Source organism: Melospiza georgiana, chromosome 4 (assembly GCF_028018845.1).
Source record: "Melospiza georgiana isolate bMelGeo1 chromosome 4, bMelGeo1.pri, whole genome shotgun sequence".
Lineage (NCBI taxonomy): Eukaryota > Metazoa > Chordata > Aves > Passeriformes > Passerellidae > Melospiza > Melospiza georgiana.
In genome coordinates, this window is record NC_080433.1 from 61,076,003 (window position 1) to 61,103,800 (window position 27,798).

At 40.6% G+C, this 27,798-nt stretch overlaps 1 protein-coding gene across 3 annotated transcripts in view; it reads left to right on the forward strand.

The window, feature by feature from the left end:
* Positions 1–27,798, forward strand: part of PLXNB2 (plexin B2) — a 251,221-nt gene that overhangs the window by 146,533 nt on the left and 76,890 nt on the right. For all 3 annotated transcript variants that reach the window (XM_058022296.1, XM_058022297.1, XM_058022295.1), the window contains exon 5: positions 25,232–26,345. In XM_058022296.1, the coding sequence (XP_057878279.1) occupies positions 25,232–26,345 (1,114 nt within the window). The remainder of the gene's footprint in view (positions 1–25,231; positions 26,346–27,798) is intronic.

The window sequence follows — 27,798 nt, forward strand, 5'->3', positions numbered from 1 at the left end:
AATAGTGGGTGGAAGAGTTCATGCTGTTACAGTAAGTACAGTGAGCATTTTAAGTAAATTCCCTAAGTGTATGCACATTACAGCATACAACTATGTTTTCTGGAGTGGCTGGGATTCCATTCACCAGCCCTGGAAAAGGCATAAGCATCTAAGAGATGGAAATTAGTACAAATTGATCTCATAAGAGCAAATTTTATTTAAATTCTTGTCTGTCAGTGAGTGGTCTTGATGATTTTGTTCATGACAAGTTTGCTTTCATTAAGGGGTAAAATGCGCAGTATAATACCTATATAAAGAGCATGTTAAGCTGTTAAACGCTGATTCCACAACTAATCCAAGATTTTCTAGCTTTTGCTTTAATTTGAAGTCTGCTTGTCAGTCTTCATCTTTATTCATGGTAAATAAAACCTCTTCCCTGAAGGGATCAAGGTAAAACCATAGTATTATGTCTATTGCAATCAGCGATTTTGTAGGGATCTTGTTAAAGTTCAAGTTCTTTCCTTGCAATTGAGCAGAAATACCAATGTATGCCAAAAAAATGCTTGATCCACTGTTAAAAGGGATCAAGAAAGCTTAAAATACAGGGAAGCTGCTCAAGGCAAGTGTCAGCACCCTTTGGAAGAGGAGCTAAAGATAAAATGATAAACACCAAAGATTGTACCTGGATCTTTCCCTCAGCCCTTCCTCCAGCCAACAGTTGTTAGACCTGTAGTTATTTGAAAACGAAGGACTTTATAGCCTTGGAAAGCACAGAGAATTCACTCAGTGAGTGGATAGCAAAGAAAAATTAGGGACTCAGATGCTCTAAGGGAGGAGAGAAACGTATATTGAGGAAATATTTGTGCATCACACAAATGGATACTTGCAGTTTACACTCCACAACCCTTTGTATGTCCATTATCAATGGGATTGTGAGAACCTGAATATGCTGAAGAAACCAAACCTCCATGAATATCCTGTCACCAGGTCACCTTCCAGAGTGATGAGCATCAGGCATTAGTACAGAGGCAGCAGGCCAAGTGCTGCCCATGGTCATAAGCAACAGGCTGCACACCAGATTCTGTGAGAGGGGGTGGAGTAAACCCCTGAAGTGATTAGTGCTGTACCAGCCCAGAAGGGTTTGGTGGAAAGAAAAGCAGATCTGACTGAAAAACTCCATGCTTATTCAGGAGGAGGCAGCTTTTCATAATGTCATTCAGTATTCCATGATCTAATAGATGATGATGTGGGGAGGACAAACGAAGTCCATTGTAACAGGAGTAAGAAAGCCACATAAGAACAAAAAGAATATAATTTTGGGGAAAGAAACTGCCCTACACAAGTGGCTGAGCATCAAACTATGTGGGATTAACTGATCTCCAAGCTCATTTAGGCACAAAAGAGTCTGGTGAAATCTGATAATGAGCTCTGTCTGAAACATGCTGCCTTAATGGCAAAACATTGATTGATTCTCATTTAGTATTTTTTCTGGACTGTGACATATCTGACATGGCCCAGATTTTTAATTTTGGTGTCTCTTCTTGATGGTTCGTTTTTATGTCTATGGCCCCTATAACATAGGAGTTTTGTCAGGTAGGAGTGGAAGACCATCCAACAAGTTTTTCAGCTATATATTGAGATCATACATTACATGACATAAGTGCTGCTTTCATGTTTGCACAAATGTAGTTTCCTTTTGTTGGAAGTGCAGTAAGAGAGTAGAACTGCCGTAAGGACCAACAGATGATGTAAAGTAATTGGCAAAAAAATAAATTACTCCAATACTTAGGAATTTTTGTGTTAACTCTTTTCATAAAATAGGGAAATACAATGCTCTAAATGTTGCATTCTGGTTATGTAGTGATCTGTTGCTGATCTACAGTGCTTCATTATTAAAGTAATCTGTCTCTTTTTATCTGCTTAATTATCCATTTTCCTCTGTCCTGACTGTAAGAATCTGGATTTTTGCAGTACTAAGATTGAGGATTTACCCTGTGCCAAATAGTGATCCATCCACAGAGACAGGGATAGAAATTCTTGGGTTTATTCCATGGTTATTGGTTTAGAATTGGGATTATGAAAACTGCTCTTCTTTCCTAAAGACCACTCAGTTCTAGGAATAACTCTTTTTCTGAAATCTTCCCTATGAAAGGATGTTCATGTGCTAATTGCACATAATATCCCTGTTGCTTTTGCTTGGGTGTCATTTCTTTGTCCTGCTTTGGTTCCCTCTGAATTTTGAGCAGAGCTCTCAGGGGATAAGCGTACTGGAGATCACCATGGCAACACTCTGAAAAATGCACACTGCAGGCGCCAGGATTTGCTGCTGCGTCCCTGAGAGAGCTCTGCTGATCTGTGGACTTGCAGACTTACTCAGGAGTAAGAGAGGAGGAGTCAGTGTCTGAGAGCTGCTCGTACAGTGCCTATTAAAAATGTTTCCTATGTAAATTAAGGAACTTTGGATATTGTTTGCTGATGCACAGCACTAACATCCAGCATTTTCATAGCCTACTGCTGAGATTTCCCTTAGCAGAAAAACCTTCTTTTTTTATTCCACTTAATTCTCATATTAGGCTCTTAGGTCTTAGCTCTCCACATTTTCAGTCAGGACTAATGTGGGACCCATTGCAAAGGCAAAGTTGTTATCTTGATAAAAGATGGTTGTTTTGATAAACATGTCATAAAGATTATAATGCAGAATTTGAAAGAGGAGAGAGCTTGTATCCCTGCTGTTTCTAAAATGAAAGGTAAGGAAAAAAACAAACATTCAAGGAAGAATTATTTTATAGATGAGTGTTTCATGGCAGTGGCTAGGAGAGAATGGCTTCTCTCTAGCCGTAGGAAATTACTGGATAAAAGTGTATTGCCTTCCAAGATAAGAATTAGAGGCTGTAGGTTGTATTCTGACAGTGTAAGTGTGGCATTGGAGTTGTGTTTTGTATTACTGAAGTAAGAAGTGCACCACATCCCAGTACCTGGATGGCACTACACTTCAAGTTATTGCATGGGGAGCACTAAGCCCATGAGAACAAAAATTCATGAACAAGCAGGATGCAGAGCAGGGATACTCAAACTGGTTGGCAAGGAATGTTTAGGAGAAAAACGTATTTAAAACTTTGATTTATAGGGGTTTTCCAGTCCCATTTGTGGATGCATAGAGGTCAGTACCTCTGTTAAACTGAGGGGAGCTCATATACCCACTCTGAAAATGGGTTACACATTTTCTGTTCATCACTGGGGAAAATGCACAAGGTGTTCCTGCACCAGGAGCCAGATCACCCACACAATCAGTGCCCTGAAGTCAGCTTTCCTTCAGTCTGTTCCTGTAAATGTAGAAGTGTTTCTTTTACAGCTCTGAATCAAAGAGCTCCACTTCAGGCTAAGGCATCAGGTAGCAAAGCATCAGAGGGGGGTGCAGATGCTTTTAACAGCCCTAATTGAAATTTCCCAATTCCAAAAAAAATGTTCCCACTACAGAGCTACAGTGCAAATACCACAGCATCACCCATGTGCTCCTGTGCTCTGCTCCCACAGCCAAGGGTGTGTGTTTCTTTTTGAGTGTAGGTGGCCCTGGCATCTAAGTGCAGAGACCTCCACTGCTGTGTTCAAGTGCTTGATATCTGGATTGTGTTTCTACTGGAGATAAGTATAATAATGTTTAGTCTGTGCTCCCCAGACAGGCTTGAGCTTGAGAAAAAGAGCAAAGCTGTGGAGTGCTGACAAGGTCAAAGTAAATCATATTCTGTGAAATCCAGATTTTTGGGGAATTTGGAGGGTAACAAAAGACAAAACTAATGGTATACATAGTCAGAAGCTACAAGAATGGCACTTTGGTAGTCACAAATGTGTCTTAGGAATGCTAATTTTTTGTTATTAGAGGGCTCAGAATGGCTTTTGTTCAACATGTAACTGTTAACATTAAATTGGTCAATTTCTTTCTAAGGGAAATTAATTAAATTAACTCTGAAAGAAAAAGTTGTATTTTAAGTAATGCCATATATTTTAATCCATTTTTAGAGAGTAGAGCTTCAGCCAATCGAGAGGTGTTGAAACATTCCTGTAAATGGTGACAGAGTCCAGCAGTCTTTAAGACTGACTAAAGAAATAGTTCAAGGGTTATTTTAATTTCCTGTTTGTCTATTTAAATGTAATATTTAAAAAACAGAACTGAAAAGCGTATTTGTGCGTTTTGGAAGAGTCACATTCCCAAGATTTCATCAAGATAAAAAGTTTTTAAACTTAGTGTTTTAAAAAAGCACTTACTGGGGATGATGTGGCTATAAGCAACCCCTGAACACCAAATGCAGTTGACAGGGATGCTATAAGTAAAAAAATCTTGTACCTGCATCCTGTCTTTAACTGTAACTCTAAGAGGAAAATGTGGAGGTTATGCGGGTCACCACTCTGCCAGAATATTTAGTGTAAACAGGATAAAACAACTGGGAGCTCACGGAATCTCAGTATGAACAAAGTTTTAAGAAATGCTGACTTCCTATTACAACTTCTAGCATCAGCATTAATTGAACCCTGTGTACTTATCTTCCTTTGCCCTTCTCACTAAAATTAGATTGCATACATTTTTGCACAAGTTAATGGCACGGTTATTTACTGCTTACCTCTACTAGGCAGAAAAAAAGCCAGTAGAAAACCAGCGGGCTCATTTCATGTCTAAAACACAATTCTTAGAATAATGGTGAGACTGTGGATACTTGCAAGTTTCTCATGGACGAGAAAGTGAGATGTTTAGCTCAGAGAGGCTTCTGATTCCTTTCCTGTGCTGATATGTATAGCTCTCTCAACATGTGCAATCCGTGATTCTGTCAGTTCCTGAGGGCAGAGAAAGGAGGTCAAAAAGGTCTGCAGAGCCTTTCCCAGAAAAGCATGTTTTGGTGCTAACCAAGATTAATACCCAGTATTGCCTGTTGCAAGTCTGTTTGTTCCTAAAAATGTAAATGTCTTATCCTTGAGGTTCTTGCACTAACTTATTATTTGAATATGTCTTGACTTTGATGTGGAAAAGCAATTTCTGCCATGCATAAAGTGTTATTGAGAAAAATACATTTTACTGCTCATATTGTATAAAAATTCTTCAATTCAACCCTATTTCACTACCTCAGCCCTGTTATTTCTAATGTTTCTTTAACCTAGAAAATCCAGGCCTTGAAGAGAATGATGCAGTAGGCAACACTTTTAATCAGTAGAGGAAATATGAAACAGCAGGGAATTAATTTCCAGCTGTGCAAACAAGGGGAAAAAAATGGAAAAATGAAAGCTGGTAGTTTTAAAAACTTCTTTCTCCTTAGATTGGTCTTACACATGGGGCTCTTAAGGTGCCACAGTTTCATACTTACCAATAATTGTTTCCTAATTCTGCTCCATTTCTGCAGTAGTATAAGATGTTGAGCTCCATGCAGACAGTCAATTTTCAAGATCCCATGTGGACAACAGAAGCCAGTGTGCTGTTAGTAATCTGCTAAAAGGATAGTTTTCCTCTTGTATCAATGTTTAATTGTGTGGAATCTCAAATCTTAATGGTGCCTGCATGGTTTAAATACCATTAGCATCGAGGTGTGCCAGTGGAGGTGGGAGGGCCATTCCTTTGAACAGGAAGCTAGCTTCTCTTAATTAGTCCAGATCATTGCTGAGTGGGGAAAAAGAACTTTACCAAAATCATTTCAGGAGTAGAACTGGACACTTTCTTGTAGTAGCTGTTCATTTATACTGGGGTGTTATTAAATGGCGTGGAAATGGAGTGTGTGTTTGGGGAAGGCTTGTGCTGAGGGTGTTTCAAAAGGGACAAGGGACATGGCATTTGCTAGTCAGTCATGAGCAAGCTGGGTTTGCCAATGTATTGACCTTGGGCTGTGTCTGTCTGTGTTCTGGATCCCACTTGGGCCCTTGGGTCTTATCACAAGATAAAAATAGTGGTTTTCTGAAGGTGCCTAGCCCAGGGACAGAGTGAAGGCCAGCATCCTTCAGCACAGAGCTGAAGCCAGGGCTGCAACAGCTTCCAGCTTTTCTTTTCCTTTTTTTTTCCCCACAGCATGGGGTACAAAAAATGAAAAATCTTACATATTTGTGCTCAGTGTACAAGGAAGAAGGTCATTAGAGGGGGCTTGCCCTTGGAGGCAATGAAAGCATAGGGTCAGTCAGTGGTTTTTTGGATAGCCAAGGGTGGGAAAGACAGGTGGAGCATCTGTGCTCTGGGTCAGGGAGGTTATTGGAAACAAGGAAACAGCATTCAAAATGCAGCTTACCTGGAGTTCTGTGTCCAGCTCTGAGGTTTACAGTACAGACATGGAACCATTAGAACAGGTCCAGAGGAGGGCCACAGAAATGGTCAGAGGACTGGAAAGACAGGCTGATGAAGTTGGGACTGTTCAGCCTGAAGGAGAGAAGGCTCCAGGGCCATTTTATCAAGAGGGGTCATAAGAAAGACAGAGAAAAACATTTTATCATGTAGTGACAGGACAAGGGGAAACAGTTTTAAAGTGAAAGAAGGTAAGTTTAGATTGGGTATATGAAAAAGAGATCTTTTCCTGGGAGTGGTGAGGCTGAAACAGGTTGGCCAGAGGAGCTGTGGATCCTCCATCCCTGGAAGAGCTCTAGACCATGCTGAATGAGGCTTTGAGCAGCACGGTCCATTGGATCATGTCTCCACCCATGGCAGGAGGAATGGACTAGGTGGTCTTCAAAGCTCCCTTCCAACCCAGACCAATCAGTGATTTCATAAATCTGGCATCCTGTCAAAATAAAAAGCATTAGAAGAGATTTTTAGCACTGCCAGGTTTAGTATAAAAGTTTCAATGCAATTAGGCAAGCTTAAAAAGGCTTTTGAAGAATGACTTACCAGAGTAGGCTAAACTAATACTCAGACTCTTTCAGACATGCCAGGAACAAAAAGCTCAGTGTAGGGCCAACTGGTGGCTGGGATTTGAAAGGGTGCTCAGATAGGATGGGGGCCTTACAAACATTTCATTCATTCTTGCTGCATCCTGTTCCCTCTGGAAGAGGTCAGGGGTTTTTTGCAGTGAAGTCCTTTGGGTGGCTGGGACAGGGAAGCACTGGCACAGCCTGCTTGAAAACCTCAGTGGGAAGTGACCATGTGATAGATCTCGTGTCTATACAGAAAAAAAAGGTTAGTTAACATACACAAAAATAAATGTATCCAGCATTGCGCAGAAGACCTAAGACCCTTACTTCCCTCTGCTGTTCACTGGGCTCTGTTATCAAGGCTTCACTATGCAGGAATATCATTTTGCAAGTAATGGTCAAGTCCCAATTAAGAAGTGACTTATTTCTATGTTATCATGCTGTTTTATTCATGTTTTATTTATTATTCACTGTCCTCTTTCTTCTTACTCTGTTTTCCATTAAGAAACTAGAATAACTTAGAGACAAGTAACTTAGAGACAGTGAAAAACATCTGAAATCCTTCCATAAGAAATGGTATTTGACAATTCCCCAGTATGAAAAAGAAGCTGTGAAAGTAGCACAGTCCTGATTCCTTATTTACCTATTTGTTGTTCCAATAAACAGGACCCAGCTAAGATACAGACAATTAGGGATAGAAGGAAGCAGGTTAGAAAGCTGTTTATTTCCAGGCATCTTTTTGAAAGAAGCAGCCTTGCACGAGACCTCGCAAATGTCACTTGCTGTGGTATGAAGGGAGCTCCATACATTCGGTTCCTTCATAGCTGGATGTAGTACAGTCCTAAACTCTTGAAAGCTTCCAGTCATTAAATTTGCTAAATGACATAAAGCTTTTTTCAACAAATGGTACTCCTGCTTCAGTTAGCTGGCCAGCATCCAACCATAATAATTGCCTTCTGCCTATCTAAATTGCTCTGTTTATTTAATTGGACAAGGTCATATGTCAAAAGATGTGTTGGATAGGGTTGGTGATGCTAGGACAATAGGTATTATGTCACCCAATTCATTCAGCATGGATCATAGGGATTTTGTGCAAATCACTCTGAAGCTTGCAAAGGACTTCATAAATCAAATAGCAGTTCTAGTTAGTTGAAATAAAACATTATTAATAAAAGGGCTGATCCCTGTCAGGCTACCTAGATCCCTGTGGGAATTTTATATTAATATTGATATAGGACTCGACAATGTGTAAGAGAGTCCTGACTTGTACTAGAAATGAAGTCTATCCACATGCATCTACAACAGGTTTGGGCCCATCCCATAGGGACGCAGTGATGGAAGGGTAAAGGATCATTGATTCATCTAGACAAAGGTAGTTGGCTCTTTCAAGAGTTTTTTTCCTCTCACACTTCTGCTTAGAGGCTAATACAAACCTTAATAAAATGTTACATTTGTGTCACTGTAAAATACCTGGTGCATTTCCTCAAGCTCTGTGAGTTGTGCTTGCTTTGCAAAGGGACCAGGGCTGCAGATGTTGGATTGGGACCTCTGTGTTTCTGGTGCCTGGCACAGTGAAATCAGCTGTGCAGCACAATGTGTGGCAGACTGCTTTGTCAGTGGTCCTAGACGGGAAGGAAATGAGAAAGACATTACAAGTTCAGGAACTTTGTCAAAAAAGCAAACACCAGTCTTGCTGAGCAGCTATTTCTAACGGAGTTAAACAAACATCTGTTTGTTTAACCACCTAATGGAGACTGATCTGTTTTTTCCAGGTGTATTCAGATGGAGCAGTGGTCTCTGAAATCAGTGCTGTAGCTGGCTTGTTGAGGTTTTTATTCTTGGGTGTATGGAGGTAGGGACCTGTCCCCCTCCCCTAGCTCTTCCTTTGGCAGTGAGCATGCTGTACACAGTAGTGAGGATGAGCACAGTGACCTTCCTTTGCTCTTTGAATTACAGCCTCCTCAGTTTGAATACTTCCAGTCCTTTATTATTAAACCACTGCCTCTCTTGCTGAAGGCACTCTACAGTGCAAGTAGGGACAGTTTAAATTTTTTGCCAGAAAGTGAGAGGGACTTCATAAATGTCTGGAGTATTTGAATCCCACCAGTGTTACTAACTTTAGCATCAGGGGTCAATTATTTCAAAGTAACAGATGCACCCAACACAGGCAATTCTTATCCCCATTCAACTCTGTAGACAATTTCCCTATAGCTCTGTGTTCTGGGTGGTTGCACTGGGCTGTGGGATGTCCCAGAGGTTGGGACAGTTTCTCTAGAGAGCAAAAAAGTAAATTCCTTACACTTACCATGTTCTCATTTCATGCTTTTCTGCAAATCTTTGTACACTTTTAATGCTTTTACTTTTCAAAGGCTTGTCTGAATTCCCAAGTTGGTTTAATGTTACTGAATGGTTATATCAATTTAGCTGAATACTCGCTTGATTTCAGCTTAACTGTGTCTAAATAAATATTTATATTCAGTCTAAACAAATCTAAATGTTAAGTATTGGCTTTAAAGTATTCAAGTGCCTTATCTCAAAATCTTGTTTAAAGAACAGATGAGTCAAATAAGTATCGGTAAAGTTGAAACTTCAGCAAGCATGCTCATCTAATTATACTTTTACAGACTGCTACACATCACACCACAGGAAAAGCAGTGCAAATCTATGAACATTGAGGCAAAACATGTTCGGTTTTTTTTGGTTTTTTTGTTTTTTTTTTTTTTTCCTAGAGGTGGTAGATCAGTGCTTTCATAAAATCAGTGGGTGAAACTACATAAGAATTTCTTGTCATTTTGTTTACAGAGGGTGCTTTCAAACATCAAGTTAGCAGGAAGGGTAGGATGGCTGCCATATGCTGAGCAGTGTAGCCTAATTTTCCCTACTGCACAGCCATAGTTCTTTCTAAAAGCGTGGAAGTAGTGTTCTTGCATGCCCTTTATAATGGCCTTGTGTGGTCAGAGCTGAGGCCAAGAGGCTGCTGTTGTAAACCCTTGTGGTGATGGAGGCCAGAATGAGAGGCACAGTCCTGGCTCCATCTTCCTCCCTGTAAGGTAAAACTGGAGGTGGTGCTAAACTTCAGACTTCTCCTCGTTTCTGTAAGCAGGGACCAACCAAAGGGGAGTGGTTGCCCTTTATAGACACTCCTGTTGGAAAGCAAACTGGAAAGACACATTTCTGTCTGAAATGCTTGTGATTTTTCTGCCTGAAGATATTTACCCAAAACTTTAGTGTAATGCTGCAGCTGATTTTAGCAGTGTGCTGGAGCTCTCTGGGTGCTTGGTTTGGTTTTTTGGATCTTGCCACGAGTTCTCATTTTATGCAACATTTTGCACCCATGTGTGTCACATCCTTTGCAAAGGAATGAAATCACTGTACTCCAGTACTCTGCCTGGAGACTGTAGCTCAGCTTCATGGTGCAGTAGCCTCCTTGCTCTAGCTCTTGGTGAGTTGCTGTTCCTTGACTTCTCAGAGCAAGCGAACAATTATTTCAGAGATACTCAAAGAATTATCCTCATAGTCTCAGATATCCTTATATTTCAGTACTTCATAGCTAATTTCTTAATCTCTCTGCCAGTTACAGTTCATGCCTGCCCATCAAACAAATGGAGAATAGTAGGGGTTGAGTTTCATGCTGGCTTTTCTTTATGTCATCATTCTAGTACTGCAGAAAGCTAGTGAGAAATCTGTGTTCAGATGCTCGTGTGCAACTTCTGTTGTTTCCTGTGGCATATGTTGCATAATTATTTGATGGTAGATTGTATTAAAAACTCATCTGCAAAGCACACAGTAACATATACAAGTCATTTGTGCCTTGGAGTGATGCTTCCTTGGGTGTGACTCCACAGGCTCTGTAAAATGTGCAGTGAAAACTGTTGAAAAGTTCTGTCCTCTCAGACTGGTTTCCTGCTTTGTTTTGGAAGGGCAAAGTATGAAACAGGGAAGTTTCCAGTGCTTCAAAGGTCTCCTGTGCCCAGCATGTTCTAGCCTCACAGAAGCTCACAGAACTTCACCTTCTGGGAGCCTCCATGGTTTCCCTACAGCCATGAGCTCGATGGTAGGCGTGTTTAAAGCTTGGAGATACAATGTTCCAATGGCAGTCAGAAACGCACAGAGTATCAGCTTCCCAGTGTCTTTAGAAATTCCCATTGAGAAGCATGGGCTGAGCAGAATTAATCTTGTGCTGGCACTCTGTGGTGGCTCCAGATCCCTGGTGCAGCCTGCCCAGGACACGCAGCACAAACAGGCAAGTGCCCCTCTGCAGGGATGGGACTGACAATGCTTCGCATGGCACATTTCCATTAATTGGATGCTATTACTACCTGATACATAGGTCATTGCTCCTAATTAATTAAGGGCCAGGAAGGTACTTAGCACTTTACAAGACACAAATGAAGACAGATATCCACTTGGGAAATTAAAATATACCAGTTTGAGCATTTTATATAAGACCAGATCAACTATAAAAATCTGATATCCAGACAGACCCTAATAAACCTGATGAAAGCCTGGTAAATTAGATCAGCTTAAAGCTAACAAAATGTGATAGAAATGTTCTAAGTTGTCTGTAGAAATGCTTTCAGGCAGAAGGATTAGCACAAAGTATATTTTTACAAGGATTAGGGAGAATATTTTACAGGATAAACTAGCCCATAAAATTGTTCCTTTTTACTTGAGTCTGTAGATGGGCTTCTCTTGCAAAATATGCAGCTTGAACAAAAACTTGCAGTTTTCAGCTACTGCAATAGTAGTTTGTTCTTTTCTGACACACCATGCATAATTTGGAAGTGCTCCTGGAACAACTGAGCGATGCATTCTGGTTCCTTGGAAATAAGACTAGCCAAATAATTGTTTTAGAACATATATATGAAATACTGGAATTCTGACTGCCTTTCAGTTGTTTGGGCAGGAATGCAGGTTATGTTTTCAATGACATCATGCTCTCAGGCATATTTCCTATTATCCTTACACGTCAGCACAATAAACTTTGTCTTAATATACCCCTATAAATTTTCATTTTATTTGCTTTTAAACAGTTGAAAGTGTTTATATATGGTGATTGTGTTTGAAGACTTTCCTCGATATATATTCTCCAATAGAAAGTGTAGGCTGTGTTTGAATTTAGAGTTTATCTACTGTACAAAATTTCTAAATACATGGGGCAGCTACTGTAAATTCAAATTTGAAATATATATGCCAAAGTACCTAATGTACAAAGCAATCATAAAATATACTTGGCTTAGACCTTTTAACCACATCACTGGGTGCTGTAAAAGAAACATTTAGCCTAAGAGCTCAGAAGATGCATGATGAAAGCTGCCCTACAGAATTCATTGGAGGTTGCCTGATAATTAGTCTTGTGGGATGAAACTGGTCATGCAAGGAGGAGGATTTACACTGCTCTCTATTTCCCTCATATAGTGTAGCTGGCCCTTATTGGCTCTGCTAACTCCTGTATCCAAATTCACTTAGCAGTGAGAAGAAAAATACTCCCACCAGCTGCTGAGCAGCCTTGCAGTGACCTCTCCATCCTAGTACAAACACATAGAAGAAACTCTTCCTTCAATGAGAATTACACTGAGCTCTGCAGCAGCAGTTTTGGTTGAGACCTCTTGTCCACTTGTTAGCATTGGCTGTTTCACAATGCATACTTTTGAATTCATTCAAACATCAAAACACAACGGGGTCTGGAAGTGGGATCACCATAGGCAGGACTTTGGGTGAAGCGAATGCTGTGCCCAACTTCTCCTGCAGCTCCTCTGCTAAGTAGCAAGAGTTTGCATGGCTTTACTCATGGATTTGCATCTTTTGTAGTGGGTTTTTTTCACAGGGATGCCTTGGCAGCATCTATTTAAGCATTAGGTTAAGGATACACTGTGCTGCCAGAAGTTTGGAAATTGCTGCTCCTTTGTTTGAGCATGGTTAGCCCAGCTCCTCAGTCAAAGGCCAAGGGTTTAGAGTTAGCAGTTCTTAGGAAGAGTTCTTAGGAAGAGTCAGCTCTGAGTGTTAGAAAACTGAAACCAGATGCTCTATGCACAACAGAAACAAGAGGGTTTTTTCCTTTCCTTTGTCTTTTTAAAGATACATTTCTGAATCTTGCAGTTGTTTTAGGTTAAAATACTATTTGAGAATGGTTTGATCATGCAAAGAGCAAGCAGATAAATAAATCCTTCAACCAGTGGGTTGTTAATAGTAGGAGTGGAAGGGCCAGTCTGCTTGTCCGTTACTATTTACTTCCATGTATCTCAAATTGCATCCTCTGATTGCATCCTCTCAAATTGCATCCTCTTTAGAAACATGACTTTGGGTTCTCGAAAGCCATTGAGGAAACAAGAGAAGATTGTAAATCTGGGACCAGTAATTATACAGACAAATCGTGAGAGTTCTATGATATTTTTGGGGTGGAAAGGATCATTCATGTATCTGTACTTACTGGGCAGCAGCATTTCCAAGCAAAAATTGCAGTCTGTAGGAGTGGAAAGCCCTGTTCAGTGCTTAATGGGGACTCATGGGAAAAATGGAGTGGCTTTTTACCAGGACCTCTAGTGACAGGATAAGGACCATGGTTTTAAACTGAAAGAGGATAGATTTAGATTAGACATAAGAATTAAATTCTTCATGATGAGGCTGGTGAGAAGTAGGAATAGGTTACCCAGAGAGGTTGTGGATGTCCCATCCATGGAAGTATTCAAGGCCAGACTGGAAGGGGTTTAAGCAGCCTGGTCTATTGCAAGGTGTCCCTGCTCAGAGCAGGGAAGTTGGGCTAGATGATCTTTGAAAGGGTCTTCCATCTCAAACCATTCTATGATTCTCAGTAAGTTTGTAAATCACCTACATCCTCCGAGAGCCCCCAAGGCAGGCCATGACAGGTCCTGGCCCAGCTGGCAAGTTCACATGGAGTGGGTTCAGAGCCCACCTGTGACAATTGACTGCTTTTATTTGTGTCTGTCACACGTGTGTGAGAGCTGCTCTGTGGAGATTGCAGTCTTGTGCTCAGCATGACTAATGACTTGTAATTTTAAAGGAAGGGCCTCTGTTTTGGAGGGGTTAGGCAGAGACTGGTGTGAAATAGGCAGCAATACACTTTAATCATGCACTGTATCATGCCCCTATTTTGAAATAAGTGTTCCTGTGTTGGACACCTCTGAAACAGGGAAAACACATTTTATGACTGTGTTATGGATCCATAAAAGGAGACTTTACAACTCTTTCACTGACAGGCCCTTAAGTAGATAGACACAGGTGGGTGCTGCTGTCACCTTCATGCAAATTACTGGTTAACTAGCTATATAAGTTTGGAGGGAAATACAATGGGAGTACACAGAAGTGCACAGAGTGTCTGTCCAGACAGGAGCTGGGGCCACTCCATTCATTCATTCATTCATTCATTCATTCATTCAGATGAGCCTTGTGTGTTTATTAAAACAAAAACAAAATAACAACAGCAACAAAACACCAGGAAAAGCTAAACACAAGTGAAAATGCTGCAATTATCTTTTTTTCACTTGTGGCAGCCAAAAACCACAATAGGTAAATGAGTAAGTACAATCAAATGTGACTTGGAACATGCAGCCTGCTCCATATTTGTCCTTAACCCTTTATACTGTGTATAGTGTTTATTTTAGTGTGTTCAATTTCCTGCAGGCACCTTTCTTATGGATTCTATTCTACTCATATCCCCTTAAAAGCCTTACCAAATATTTACCACGTGCCCTTTCTTGCTATGCCTCTGCTTCTCCAAGCTGTTTCTGCCCTGCTGTCATGTGTGTCCCCATCTTGTCCCATCTCCATTCTCAGCTGCAGGAGTTGTCTGCCTGTGAGCACAAGCACAAGTTTGTTGTTTCTGCTGGGTGGCTCCATCTGCATCAGCTCATCTTCATGGCTGCCTGAGGCAGGACTCCAGTTCATCAGCACCATCTCTTCTGCACATTCATTCCTCCCTCTCCCCAGGCTGGAGTGAGCTCTGAGTATGGAGGGTATCAGCAGGTGCCACCAAGTTAAGCATTGGGTCTCACTGCATTTTTCTTGCTTCTGAGAGAGCAGTAGGAAACAAAAGAGAAGGAAAAAGCAGTCAAGAAACAAAAGAGGTGTTTCCAGGTGAGGTTTGAAAAGAGGTAGGAAGTCAATAAGGCAGTGAGTATGTCTGAGATCCCCATTGAGATCTGAAAATCACTTGAGGTTCCTGTTCCTTTATTTCTCCCCCGCTTTTTTTTTCTTCTACCTCCTACTTTGTAATCGGAGACTTTACACATGAGTATTCAGGCTGTTGTAGCAGCAACTGTAAGAGAGGAAAACTTGGAGGCTGTGCCTAAGAAAAAAGAAAATACGGTGGTAGGAGGAGGAGCTGTAAGAAGATGAGAAAAGATGTGTAACGCAAGAAAAATAAAAGGGCTTTTTAAAAGCTGTCATGAACATTAATTTGAAGGATAGAGAGAAAAAAACTCACTTTAATCTCAGAGTGATCAAAATCAGCAACACCAACGTGAGGATACAAATGGTCCAAATGAAAGTTTAAAAGATTTCAAGCAAGACAAGCCAGATAAACACCTGTGATTTATCTCCAGTAGCAGAAGCCAGGAAAATTCTCTATTCCTCCTCTGTGTGTTTCTTAGCTCCTGACAATCAATAAACTTTCCATTTTAAGAGTTTTCCCCATCTACCCCTCTCTCTTTGTGGCTTGCATTATCAGCTGACTGAGTACAATGTATATTGTAGTACTCTATTGACTGTGGTCAATAGCTTCCCATTTTCACAGAGCTTTTGTCCCATGTCTCAGTAGTCCTGGATGAATCACTGGCACAGACAGATAAATACATGAAAATTAAGAATGCAGGGATCTGTTAAACCAAATACAAAAACAAAATAAAGAGAAACAGAAGAGTAGGAAGACAGCATGGTGATGAGACAAGGAATCACCCAGCAGACATACTACCAAGTGAGAGGTAGAATTGGAAGAAAAGAATTTTTTTTCATTACTCACCATATTTGCATCTAATTAATTTATAGGTCAAAATTTATTTACTCCACTGATTTATAGGATCAATTTCATATGGCATTATCTTTGCAGTTTATACATGATGCTTCTATTAAGCCCTATGACACTGTAATATAACAGGAAGACAAAAATGTTGGCTCTGCGTCATGCCAAAGTTCTGCATAGCTTTAAATGTCTGTGTGCTGTTCTGTACAGTTGTATCTTAGTGAGGAAATCCTGGCTCTTTGCAGCTCCCCTCTGGCTGTGCTCATGTCAGCAAGGGGTACATGCAGGTTCAGGCTGCTCACACAGGGGCTGGGGCTGTTGCAAAGGCTGCAGCTGCCCTGGACATCACAGCGTGGTTTGGGGCTTCTGCTTTGGGGGGGACAGCGAGACCGAGCGCCTGCCTGTGAGCTCCCTGTTTGAATTCATACATGCTGGAAATGTCCTTTTGACTTGAGTATTTCTTTGTGCATGTGATAAATGGTTAATTACAAGGTTAATTACACAGACGAGCTGGTTCTGGCAAGGAAGGAGCCAGAATACTTTGTGTTTGTTTCCACATGGTTGTGCTCAGATTCCCCCACGCTGGAAGAAAATCCGCCTCCTTTCTGGTTTCTTCCAGGGGAAGTCCAAAACCAGTCCTTGAAGATGACCTTATAGCACTGAAAACAAGCAGTTCCTTGTTGTAGCATGGAGCTGGTGACACAGAGTCTCCTTTTACTATCAGTATAAATGCATTTTTTTCCTTGTGCTGTAATACCCTTATTGGTGCAAGGAAAGCCTGCAAATCAGCACTATCCTAACTCCCTGGACTTTCCCTCCCATGCTCCAGACTCTCATTTTCTGCACGTTCACCAGCTAAGAGAAAAGAATATTTTCTTCCTGGGTTGCAGAAGGGATAAAATAACCTGGGGCTTACATGGAGCTGGTGAGTGGGCATGAGGTATCCCTGCTTTCTGCTGGGCTTCTGTGGCTGCTGGGCTTCTGTAGTATGGTGGTTGCTACAGGAAGTCATACCCCCTTGAAGCTCAGGCAGCTGCAGCAGCCAAATCATGTTTAGCCATTTGCAGGATCAGGTAGGGTAAAGTGTAAGTGGCTTTGGGAGTGCCTGGAGTGGCCTGTGGCCCTGTGCTGACTGCAGGCTGATTCAGCTGGCTGTTAGTCCATAGGGTGTCATTGGGATTAGTGCTCAATGAGATTGTAGGTAAAAATACAATTGTACGTTTTGTTCATTAGGAGATCTCATGGCTTCAACAAAATCACGAAGCAGGTCAAAGAGGAGATTCAGTGGGTTCAGATTCCTGACAAGTCAGCTGCTTGCTATGGAACACGTCACTCAGCTGCTTTTCTTACTGATCAACTGCATCTTTGTAACACTTGAGCAAGTGAGGCCTCATTGAAATGAGAGCTTCATTGCAACTGAGAGAATGGAGAAAAGATGGAGGGATGAATGCAGAGGCCCAAACTGAATGGGAGGTGTGGTCCAGGAAGGCATGAAAGCAGGTCTGCTTCTGCAGTGTTTCTCTTCTCTGTGTGTGCTCCTGCCTGCATTACTGGGGCTGGAATGTGAATGTGCAACCTCTGAACTGGGATGGTAATATGAGCACTTGTCTTCATAATAAAAAATAGGATTTGAAGAGACCTTTCTGGCATAAGCTAACCTTGTCTCAGAATGGTTTATAATCTGTAATTGCTGGTAGTGAATGCTGTCAAATGAGGTCTCTCCACAGAAGCTGTTTTTTATTGAATTTTTTTTAAGCTGCTTGGCACCATAAAATCTTGAAAGTATTTTCATTTAAAAAAATTTATTTTGATTTCTAAGCCCAGCCAAAAAACCTGTCCTTGGACTATGGCAGAATCTATGGTGTAAAAGATTTTCAAAATCAAAACATTGCCAAGTCTCACTGAAATTAACCAGGGAATTCATTCGAGTCTCTGCTTCCAAGAGTGCATATAAATCTGCCAAGTGCTACTCTTCTCTTTTGTTTACCTGCTGATGTTGCAGAAACAGGACATTATTGGAAACCCATTTTGCTGTTTGAAATAGCAAAAATTTTTAAGTATGCATTTTCTAAGTCCTCATTACCTGCTGTTAATGCTCTTTTGAGTGACTCCTAGTTGAAAAATTAAGGCTCACATGGCTCCATCTTGCTCTGAATTTGGATATGGATCAGAATATTAAATACTTTAAAGTTCAGGTGTACATGGATGAAAGGTTTTGATTCCAACTACTAATCGTGTTATTAATTTAGCTTGAAGCTAATAACATAATTATTAATATGAATTCTGAATTTTCCAGCTGTTTGCCTCTCTTAAACTTTTAACACAATCCTGCCAATTTTGCACAAAGTTCATGAGAGTCCCTGTCATAAGTATGCTGGGATGCTGATGGATGTAGAACCTACTGTAAAAGGCAGTTGTGTTCTTTATCTGTTAAAACAATTGCAATGTCTGGAGAAACCTTTTCTAAGGTGGGACAAGAAAACATTTCTGTTTAACCTGGTGGCATGCAGCAATAGTGTTTTACTGTACTTGCCATGGATACTAGAGCTGGATGAGATACCCTGTTTAATCTCCTTCCTACCCCTTTGAAGCCTGTGAGAAAGATTTGGTGATCTTTGGAAAATAATTGGTGGTTCAGGTTCCCAAAACTCATTTTTTTAAACTTGTGTGAAGGTGGATAAGGATGTAAGCAAAAATTTAAAAAAATTTGGATCATCTTGCTCATACAACATTTCCTCATCCTTTCAAATACATCCCTTTGCTCTTGATCTCCCAGCTCACCCAGCTGTAGGATGCCACAGTGTCCACTTGGGTTAAAGGGTTATCTCAGACAGAGAGTTATCTAGATCTTTTTGCTGCTGATATCTCAGATCTTCTGAAAGATGAGAATTTCCAGAGTGATGGAAGCATCTTCTTCCTCATGCCCCTTTCCCAGGGGAAGCCTGCACTGCATTCCCTCCTCTCCCAGACACTGCTGGCCTCTGCTGATGATGTAGGCACAAGACATAGATTCACTCCCCTTTGGACCAAAGCACAACATATTCTTGACAGGTGAAACCATGGTTTAGGTATATTGGGTTTGCATAGCAAGGATTTGGTGATGGGGACTGCAAGGGTGTTTTCTGTGAGAAGCTGCCAGAAGCTGCCCCCATCCATGTCCAACAGAGCCAATGCCAGCCGGCTCCAACACTCCCCGGTCAGGGCCAAACTGCTCAGGGATAACAGGTTTAACAGGGAAAAACGGCTGTGCAGCAGAAGAAAGGAGAGAGCAGTAAAAAAAATGTGAGACAAACAACTCTTTAGACACCAAGGTCAGTGAAGGAAGATGGGGAGGCAGGAGGTGCTGCAGGCCCCAGAGCTGGGATTCCCCTGCAGCCCTGGTGCAGCCCGTGGGGAGGCAGCTGTGCCCCTGCAGCCCAGGGGGATCCATGAGGGAGCAGAGACCCACCTGCAGCCCTGGAGGAGCCCAGACCAAAGAAGAATGTGACCCTGTGGGGAGCTCATACTGGAGCAGGCTCTGGCAGGACCAGTGCCCTGTGGATAGGGGAGCCCCACTGCAGCAGGTTTGGTGGCAGGCTCTGTCACCCTGTGGGGACCTGCACTGGAGCAGTCTGTTCCTGAAGGACTGCACCCTGTGGAAGGGATCCACTCTGGAAAAGTTCATAAAGAACAGCAGCCCATGGGTAGGAATCACTTTGGAGAAGGCCATGAGGGACTGTCTCATGTGGGACAGAACACATGCTGGAGCAGGGGAAGAGTGCAACAAGGAGGGAATGGCAGAGATGTGATGAACTGACTGCAGCTGCCATTCCCCCCCTCTCTGCGCTGCTGGCAGTAAGAAAGTAGAGAGCTTGGGAGTAAAACTGAGCCCAGGAAAAACGGAGGGTGTGGGGAAAAGGTTTTTTAAAGTTTGGTTTCAGTTCTCATTATCCTTCCCTGATTTTAATTGGCAACAAATTAAAATAATTTCGCTAAGTTGCAGCTGTTTTACCTGTGACAGTAATTGATGAGTGATATCTCCCTGTCCTTATCTCAACCCCTTCTCCTTTCATCATATTTTTCTCAGCCTGTTTAGCCAGGGAATGGAGAGACAGAGGGATTTAGTGGGCACCACAGCTTATTCTTGATATAAGAAACCCAGGTTTTCAGTAACCTGAATGTGTCTTCCATTTGTTTTCCCTGGGACTGCAGGAAACAGCAAAAGAATGCACAGGGACTGAGGGTGTAGCATTCATTATCTCCTTGGCAAATCCATAATTTTCAACTAATCATTGTAACAGAACCATGTCAATATAACTATTGCACATATTAAAAAAAAGAAATCTTATATTATTGAAAATTACTAAAAAAAAAATTAAAATTTGTCGTGTGAAAACAAGCAAAACTTTTGTCTTCTACACCAGGAATAGAAATAGTAAAGTATTTGTCCATATGTTACCAGTTTACAGGCAGTTTGGCCTGATGGGATTTTTTGTTCCATATGAAGATGGTCTGTACATCTTAGCAAATTGTGTCTTGAGAGGTGAAAGGGAAGGGAAATTTCTCCTTTTGAGCAGTACAGGCTATCACAACATCTAATGAAGTGGATATTGGTTTCTCATTCTCCACAGCATGACCTCCCACAGTTTTCTGACCCACAGGTCCCATTTGCTAACAGCAAACTGTCACAGCTACAGGCATGGACACCATCACAGTCATCACTGTTCTCACTGCCTCTGCCAATTTTGGATGTGTGGCACAGTATACCAACAGAGTTGTTCCTCTCTGTCCAAAACCTTTCTTGTATGTTGCTGTGCTCTCGTGAAAAGGGTTTGAATCCTGCAGTGTTGTTTGAGGTGATTCATTCTCTGAACCAGTGAGCTCCATTGCTCATTTGTTTTAGGAAATATTAGTCAAAGTTGTAACTGAGGAAGAGTTTACTTTTACCTACAGCTCTTGCAGAAGTAGAAGCTTTGAAATCCAGACTGAAAAGCTGCTCATCCCTTGCTTCTCATACATTTTACAGTTTCTTTTTTGACTTCTTTTGAGCCCAAAACTGAAAGCTGAATTCTTTTCAATCTTTGGCACACTTAATAAAAGCTAAAAAGTTATTTAAAATGAGAGAGAAGAGAATCCTCATTCATCTTTCCCCAAATAACCATGCAGTTGGAGTGCATTCTTTGGAAATTACCTTTTTTTATGTCGCAATTTTTGTGTCTTTTTTATCAATTTTTTTTCCAATTTAAGTGTCTTGTACATCTTTTAGAGTCCTTCTGATTAAGGGAAAGGTTGCTGGGAGAACCACAGTGTTCTGCATCTCTTGCCATTAAAGCATATCTGTACCTGCCTTGCTTGGCAAAAGTGCTTGTCTCTCGACCAGAATTTCAAGTAAAAAAATTTTGTCTGGATGAGAGGATGTAGCAGGGCTTAATTAAGTTTCTGTGTGATTAGTAAGAAATACTCTGCAAAAAACCACAGAAGCTAAAATGGTGAGATTATTCCTTCAGTGAAGATCTTCTTGTCTGTTGTTTTTTGGGAAAAACACTTGTTTTAGTTCTCTGTTATTCCAGTTTCAGACAAAATTTGGTATTCTTTCACTTCAGCTGAAGCAAATGTAAGAAATTAATTAGCATAAAGCTAAAGATATATCAAAGGCTAAGGTGATGGGGAATGGCTGGAAGGTTGAAGGTTCCTGTGTTCAGGCACAACAGATGATTTTACACTCAAGAAGAACACCTGCCAAGTCCACGTCAGTGTGGTGCTAGTGCTAGTTCTTAGGGCTGTTTATAATAATGTGAAGTCAATTTGAAGCTCACTCTGCTGGTAGATTACAGATGCTCCTTTTTCTGCATTCCTTTTGAAGAAGTGGGTGTTATTTAAGGTTATTGGTCTTTCATGAGTAGAAAGATACTAAGTTATGGGTACTTGCTTTAAAATTGATGTCTGTGAGGCAGAGCTCTGGTAGCTGTGTGATTACCAACACGGTGTCACTTTATGGCAGTTCCCCTGAATGAAGTGTTCTCCTGGGTGCCCTGTGTTTCCTGCACATAAATTCTAGAATTTCATATTTCTTGTAGGAAGCAGTAGAGGGGACAAGAGACTGAATGGAGACAAGACTTTGAGAGAGAAAAAAAAATTATGTAGGCAAATGCTCTGTTGGTTTTCTTATATCCTGAATCTGCTAAGGGCTAAAAACTAAGTGCAAATTGAGGGTGGAGGGTGTATGGCAGCCCTCAGGACCAGGGCATTAGTTAGAGTAAGCCACCCAGGCCTGTGTGTAAATACAGTGTGTGGTTAAGCCATTGGAAATACATTTCCTGTGCAGAGCATCATGGATTCCGTGCTCCAGCCTGTGCTTCTTGCACCTTTTCTCTTGTGTGTCTGCAACTCGTTCATTTGGAACGGAAGTTTTTCACAGCAGGAGACTGCTTCTTGATACATTCCCAGAGCATCTAATTCAGTGCAGCACCTGTGTTAATAGCAGCTCTGGCATTCTTATCGCACCAGCTGGTCATAGAAGGATTCTTCCAGCTGCTTCTTCCCAATTAAGTTAAAAATAGGTGAAAGTGGCCTGTGGTTGTAGTTCATCTCATTTCATTCTATTTACTTTTTTAATTTTCTTAAGCCAGCTATTTGATAAGTGAAGGAGAGTTTAATTCTGAATCTCTTCATAGTGTATTTAATTTTTGTTTACTATTTGCTTTGGAGAGAGTCTGGAAAGTGAAACTAATAATAATAGAGAATGATGAACTGAACTGTTACCTTGCATAGAGATCAGAGCTGGTCTGATGGGGGTTGGCATGACACAGGAGTGGCAGGGAGTAAATAACAACAACAAGCAAATAAACAAACAAAGATAAGGCATTATTAATGGAGAGTGCATGTAGTTCTGAATAATTTAAGTCAAAAATTTTATAAGTAAACAAGGCAGAAAATAGCAGAGAGAAAGCATTACCCATTTTTATACACAGAATTAATTACTTCTCTAAGAGACTGGTTCAGACGTGCAAAATGTACATTTTATTAAGTTCTGGTTCTGGCACAGACCAGCAAGGCTCTTCGTTCTCCTGGAACAAAGGAGTATTGCAAATGCAGCCTTTGTGTCCTGGGTGCCACCAATGGACAAAATGGGTTTTTTCAATCCCCTGAAATACAGGAACGTGGAGGGGAACTGAGTACTGAAATTAAGGTACAATGAATTATTTTCCATTCATTTAAGGCACTTTTTGTAAGTAGAGCTATTTATGGGGGTTTCTTTGACTGAGAGAAGAGAATATAATAATCTAAAAATAATTACCTTGTGAGAAAAGCAGGAACAAATTAATCTCAATTCTGCATTTGATCCTTGTACAATAGGTAATAGAGTGATAAAACTGGTGTGAAAAAACACTGCAGTAGCGTGTCAAGCTGTTTTTTATTCCATTGCAGGTAACTGTAAGGGATAATATTTGAAACTAGATGACAAGCATTATCACATATCATTTAGCAATGGAGAAGTGAGATAGGATCAAAGCTGGAAAATTGAAGTCCTTGGGAACAGTAAGAAAAGAGAAGAATTCAGAAGAACTCTGGGTTCCTTAGAGCTGGTCAACTGTTGTTGTAAAGAGATCCAACACTTCATTACATTGCAAAGCATGTGCTGAAGTCTGTGTGTCTGGAGAACAGGTTATAAGTCTTAGCCTTTTTTTGGTCACTGTCATAGGAACTCAATCTATCATTAGAAGGTCCAGCTTGTGCTGCTGGTGATGGACTCTCTTGTCTCTGGCATTATTTTATAGCTAGTAATAATGGTACATGATAGGAGCTTCAGCAAAACAAGCTTGAAGTTAGTGTTTTATTATCCTGAGTTACACATAGTAGATTTTTGGGGATATAGAGTTTAGTTCACTCTGATTTTAGGGCAGTTGTTCTCACCATTGCTCATGCATTTTCTCCATAGAGGAGCAAAACACCCTCAAATGCTGGAGGACAGGCATTGTCTTTATGCAGTGCTGTGGTGGTTTGGGAAGCTCACAGATGACTTATGCTCACAACAAAAGCCCTTCCTTCCCTGTTCAGACTTTTACATCCAGGTTGTTAACATTTAGTCTTGGTTATCCAGTATAAGTGATGATTCAGCCATTCTCTTTCATATCCCACCAGACTCTATTGCTCTTGCCAAAACGGACTAAGTGATAAAGGAGGATGGTTCCTTTATTGTTATTTTTTAAAGTTTTATTTTTTCAGTTTCTAGTTTTGGCATTTCATGTTCTTTTCTTCATCCTATGAGACTGTTGCCTGTTAGATTGCTTTATTAAATGGTTCTCTTGTCTTTTCAGTGTTTTTAATAGTTTCCTTTCTATTTAGACTCCAGATATTTTCAGATTTAACTTGAAATTCCCTGTAAATTTATAGGTTCTTTCCTCATCAGATTAAAGAATCCCATGGCTGACTTTGAAAATGAAAATATGGTGGATTATATTTGATCTTCCTCCAAACAGTGTTCATCTTTTCCCCCTAACATCAATGTGTCCAAGCATGCCACCTTTTATTTTCTGCTCTCAGAACTAAACACTTTGAGAAAACATTAACAAAATGTTCAGGCCTCAGGAAGTCAGATGAGACTCCTCATTTAACTCTTCAGATTAGAACTAGAACCCTTCTTGCAAGTTTCAGAAGGTTTTTCTAATTCCAACAGCAAGGTGATCTGCTTGGGAACTAACAATTCTGAAAGGGTTTTTTTTAAAAAAAAGGTAACAGAATCATAATCCCAAAAAAATTTTACGTGTTGTTCTTAAAACAGATTTGAAACTATTAAGTTGCAGTGCTCTAGTGAATGAAAGTGTTGGAGCTTAATGCATACCAACAGTAAAAGGCAATGTTGCGTGTTAAGGGATCTACCATCTTCTGATTTCACAATGATGAAGGATTAGTGTAATGCCTTCTCAAAAAGCACCCAGATCCAGGTGCAGGTGAAGGTTTTCTACTTTCTGGGGAAATCCCACAATACAAAATGTTTCCAACACTTTTATGTAAATTCCCCCCACACCTCTTAAAGGGGAGCTACCCGAAAGAGGCATTCTCCAAATTATTTTTAAAACCTCAGCAGTAAATAATTGGCACAGTATGATACTGTCTGGACAAGCATTTTGTCACTCCATGTTGTTTCAAACTGTCTGTTCTCATTGTGCTTTAGCACAATCATATAATCAATCTAATTGGTTATATGATCATCATTTAGACATATGACCTTGTTAAATCCTTCCCCACCAGATTAAATTGCTGGGCAATTAACAGGATTTGAGGCTTTCCATAATCTTCATGCTGTCTACACGTGCACAAGGATAAGTGAATTTAAGTAATGAAAAACTTCCACATTTCTCAGTTTTGTGTAAATTTTATTTTTCTATATTTTTCATGTCATTATTTTCTTTCCCTTTTTAGGTACTACATAGAAATGGCTTTATGGATCTGGCCACTGACCATCTTGAGCTGTTTTTGCATCACCTTATCCAGAAATGAGGAACTGAAATTTTTTCAGAGTGCTACAGAGCTAAATCATCTAACAGTGGATAATGACACTGGGATAATCTATTTGGGAGTGGTAAATGCGCTGTATCAGCTTACAGAAAACCTAGAAGTAATCAGATCTGTAGAAACAGGTCCAAGAAAGGACAACAAAAAATGCACACCTCCCATTGATGAAAATCAATGTAAAGAGGCCGTACTGACTGACAATTACAACAAATTGCTGTTGCTGAACAAGGTGGATAATACAACTGTGGTATGTGGAAGCCTTTTCAAGGGAATCTGTGCCATCAGAGATCTACAAAACATCAGCGATGAGAAGTACTACGTGGACAGCAGTGGAGAAAAGTCCTTTGTGGCCAGCAACGATGAGAATGTATCCACTGTGGGACTGATCACTTCCTTGAATAACGACCGGGTGCTGTTTGTTGGGAAAGGGAATGGACCAAATGACAATGGCATCATAATCAGCACTCGGCAGCTTTATGCCAGGGACGGGAAAGACATTTTTGAAATGTATACAGACTCAGCAGCTGTTAAGTCAGCTTATCACTCATCAAGCACACAGCAATTTGTGGCAGTTTTTGAGGATAAAAATTATGTTTATTTTATTTTTAATCAGCAAGAGAAACAACCTGTCAACAACCGCACACTGATTGCACGTCTGTGCAAAGACGATGCCCATTATTATTCCTACTTTGAAATGGACTTGGGTTGCAAAGATGATGATGATGGTGCCTATGACCACTGTCATTCTGCTTACGTCACTACCCCTGGAAAAGAACTGGCTGAGAGCATGGCTCAGCAGGGACAACCTGCAGATACTCCCTCAGATGACAAAGTTCTTCTTGCACTCTTCAGCAAAGTAAACAAAGATGATGGCTCTCTAAAATCTGCCATGTGTGTGTTTTCCTTGCGGCAGATCAATGAAAAGATGGAAAAAAACCGGAACGATTGCTACACTAAAAAGAATACCAGCTCATTTTACAAACTTTTTTCAGCAGAAAACCCGTGTGCATTACATGGACTGGTAATATGAATACTATTAATATTATTTTTAGAATCGGTGTTAATGTTTGTGGAAAATATACAACTACATGTTTTAGGGTGGCTTTGAGCTAAACTGTATTGATGACTGAAAACTCAATAGATGAATTCACGATAGAAATGAAATGTGGGGGTGTTGTGGACCAGGTTAAGTAAGAAGTGACAAAATTTTGAGTGTCTTAAAAAGAATTTGATGTTTTCTCAAAGATAAGTGTTGATTTTCTAAATGCATTTTTTTTTAAAGGGCTCCTTTTGGTATAGGAGTTATTGAGTCAAATGCAGGGATTTTTTACATCCATGATCAGCTTTGGGGTAATCACTGTAGACAATTGTAGTTTCAGTCAGTGTATTTACAATGCTCTTAAATAGTATTAAGACTCTTTTAAATGGTATCTATAATTCAGCATTTTTTCTCACTTGTATTTGTATCGTTAGACAACTGAAATACCCAGATTTCCTGTATTCAGGTGGTGTTCATGTTTTGATGTGGCTCAAAATACTTGTATAGCATGACAGCCATCTTTTTATGGCCTGTCATTACCTTGACTATAAGGTTTTTGAGGAGTACTATTACAACCATTCAGTTACTGTTCTTCAATCTATGGCTGTATCTATGAGGCAGTTTTGAGCATTTCTGTTGGCTTTATGATTGTTTTGCCCACATCACTGTATTCCCAAGCCCCACTTGTGCATGCCACTCAATCATTACTGCAGCCAACCTTAAAATGGGTTGAGAAATTGAATCATCTTAAAAATAACTCAGCTTTTAAGAGGATGTCTTAATATCTCAGCCTAAGCAAGGTACACACTTGCTTAAGCAGCTGTTTGAGCACAACTTGTGAAGTGCAGGGAGAGGAGTGAACAGCTGGAGAGGGAGAGAAGAGATGGGGCATAGGAATACCTTTTTTGGTAGTGACCCATAATTCTTCATCTTGTGAGACTGAAGCCATCTCCCACACAGTAAGTCACTAGTGCTGATGAGTCAAAATTACACATTTTGCTTCAAACCACCAGTGTTACTTGCTGCAGTACCCTGCATATGGGGTGAGCATCAAACACAGAAATCCTGAATGTGACGAGTGGCCGTGGCTCCTGACAAAAATAAGATGTGGATTTCAGATCAGAAACATGGTTTTGTTTCCAAATATAGCAGAAAAGGCAAGGTGTGAATGAACTTCCTTCTGGTAGCTCTTGCTGCCACTCAGGATTAAAGCGTAGTGAAGAGGGAGTGTTTTGAAGTTCATGAGACTGTTGCCAGGGAGTTGCTATTTTATGGATTGCAGCAAAGTAAGAAACAAAACAGCAATTAAAATAGCAGTCTTCAAGGCAAAGTTGGTTAAACCAGTCTCTATGACATGTTCATTATAATTAAACCAACTGGTTAATTTTTAAACCGCTGCTATTATGAAACAGAAAAAAACATTCTCTCCCTGTGT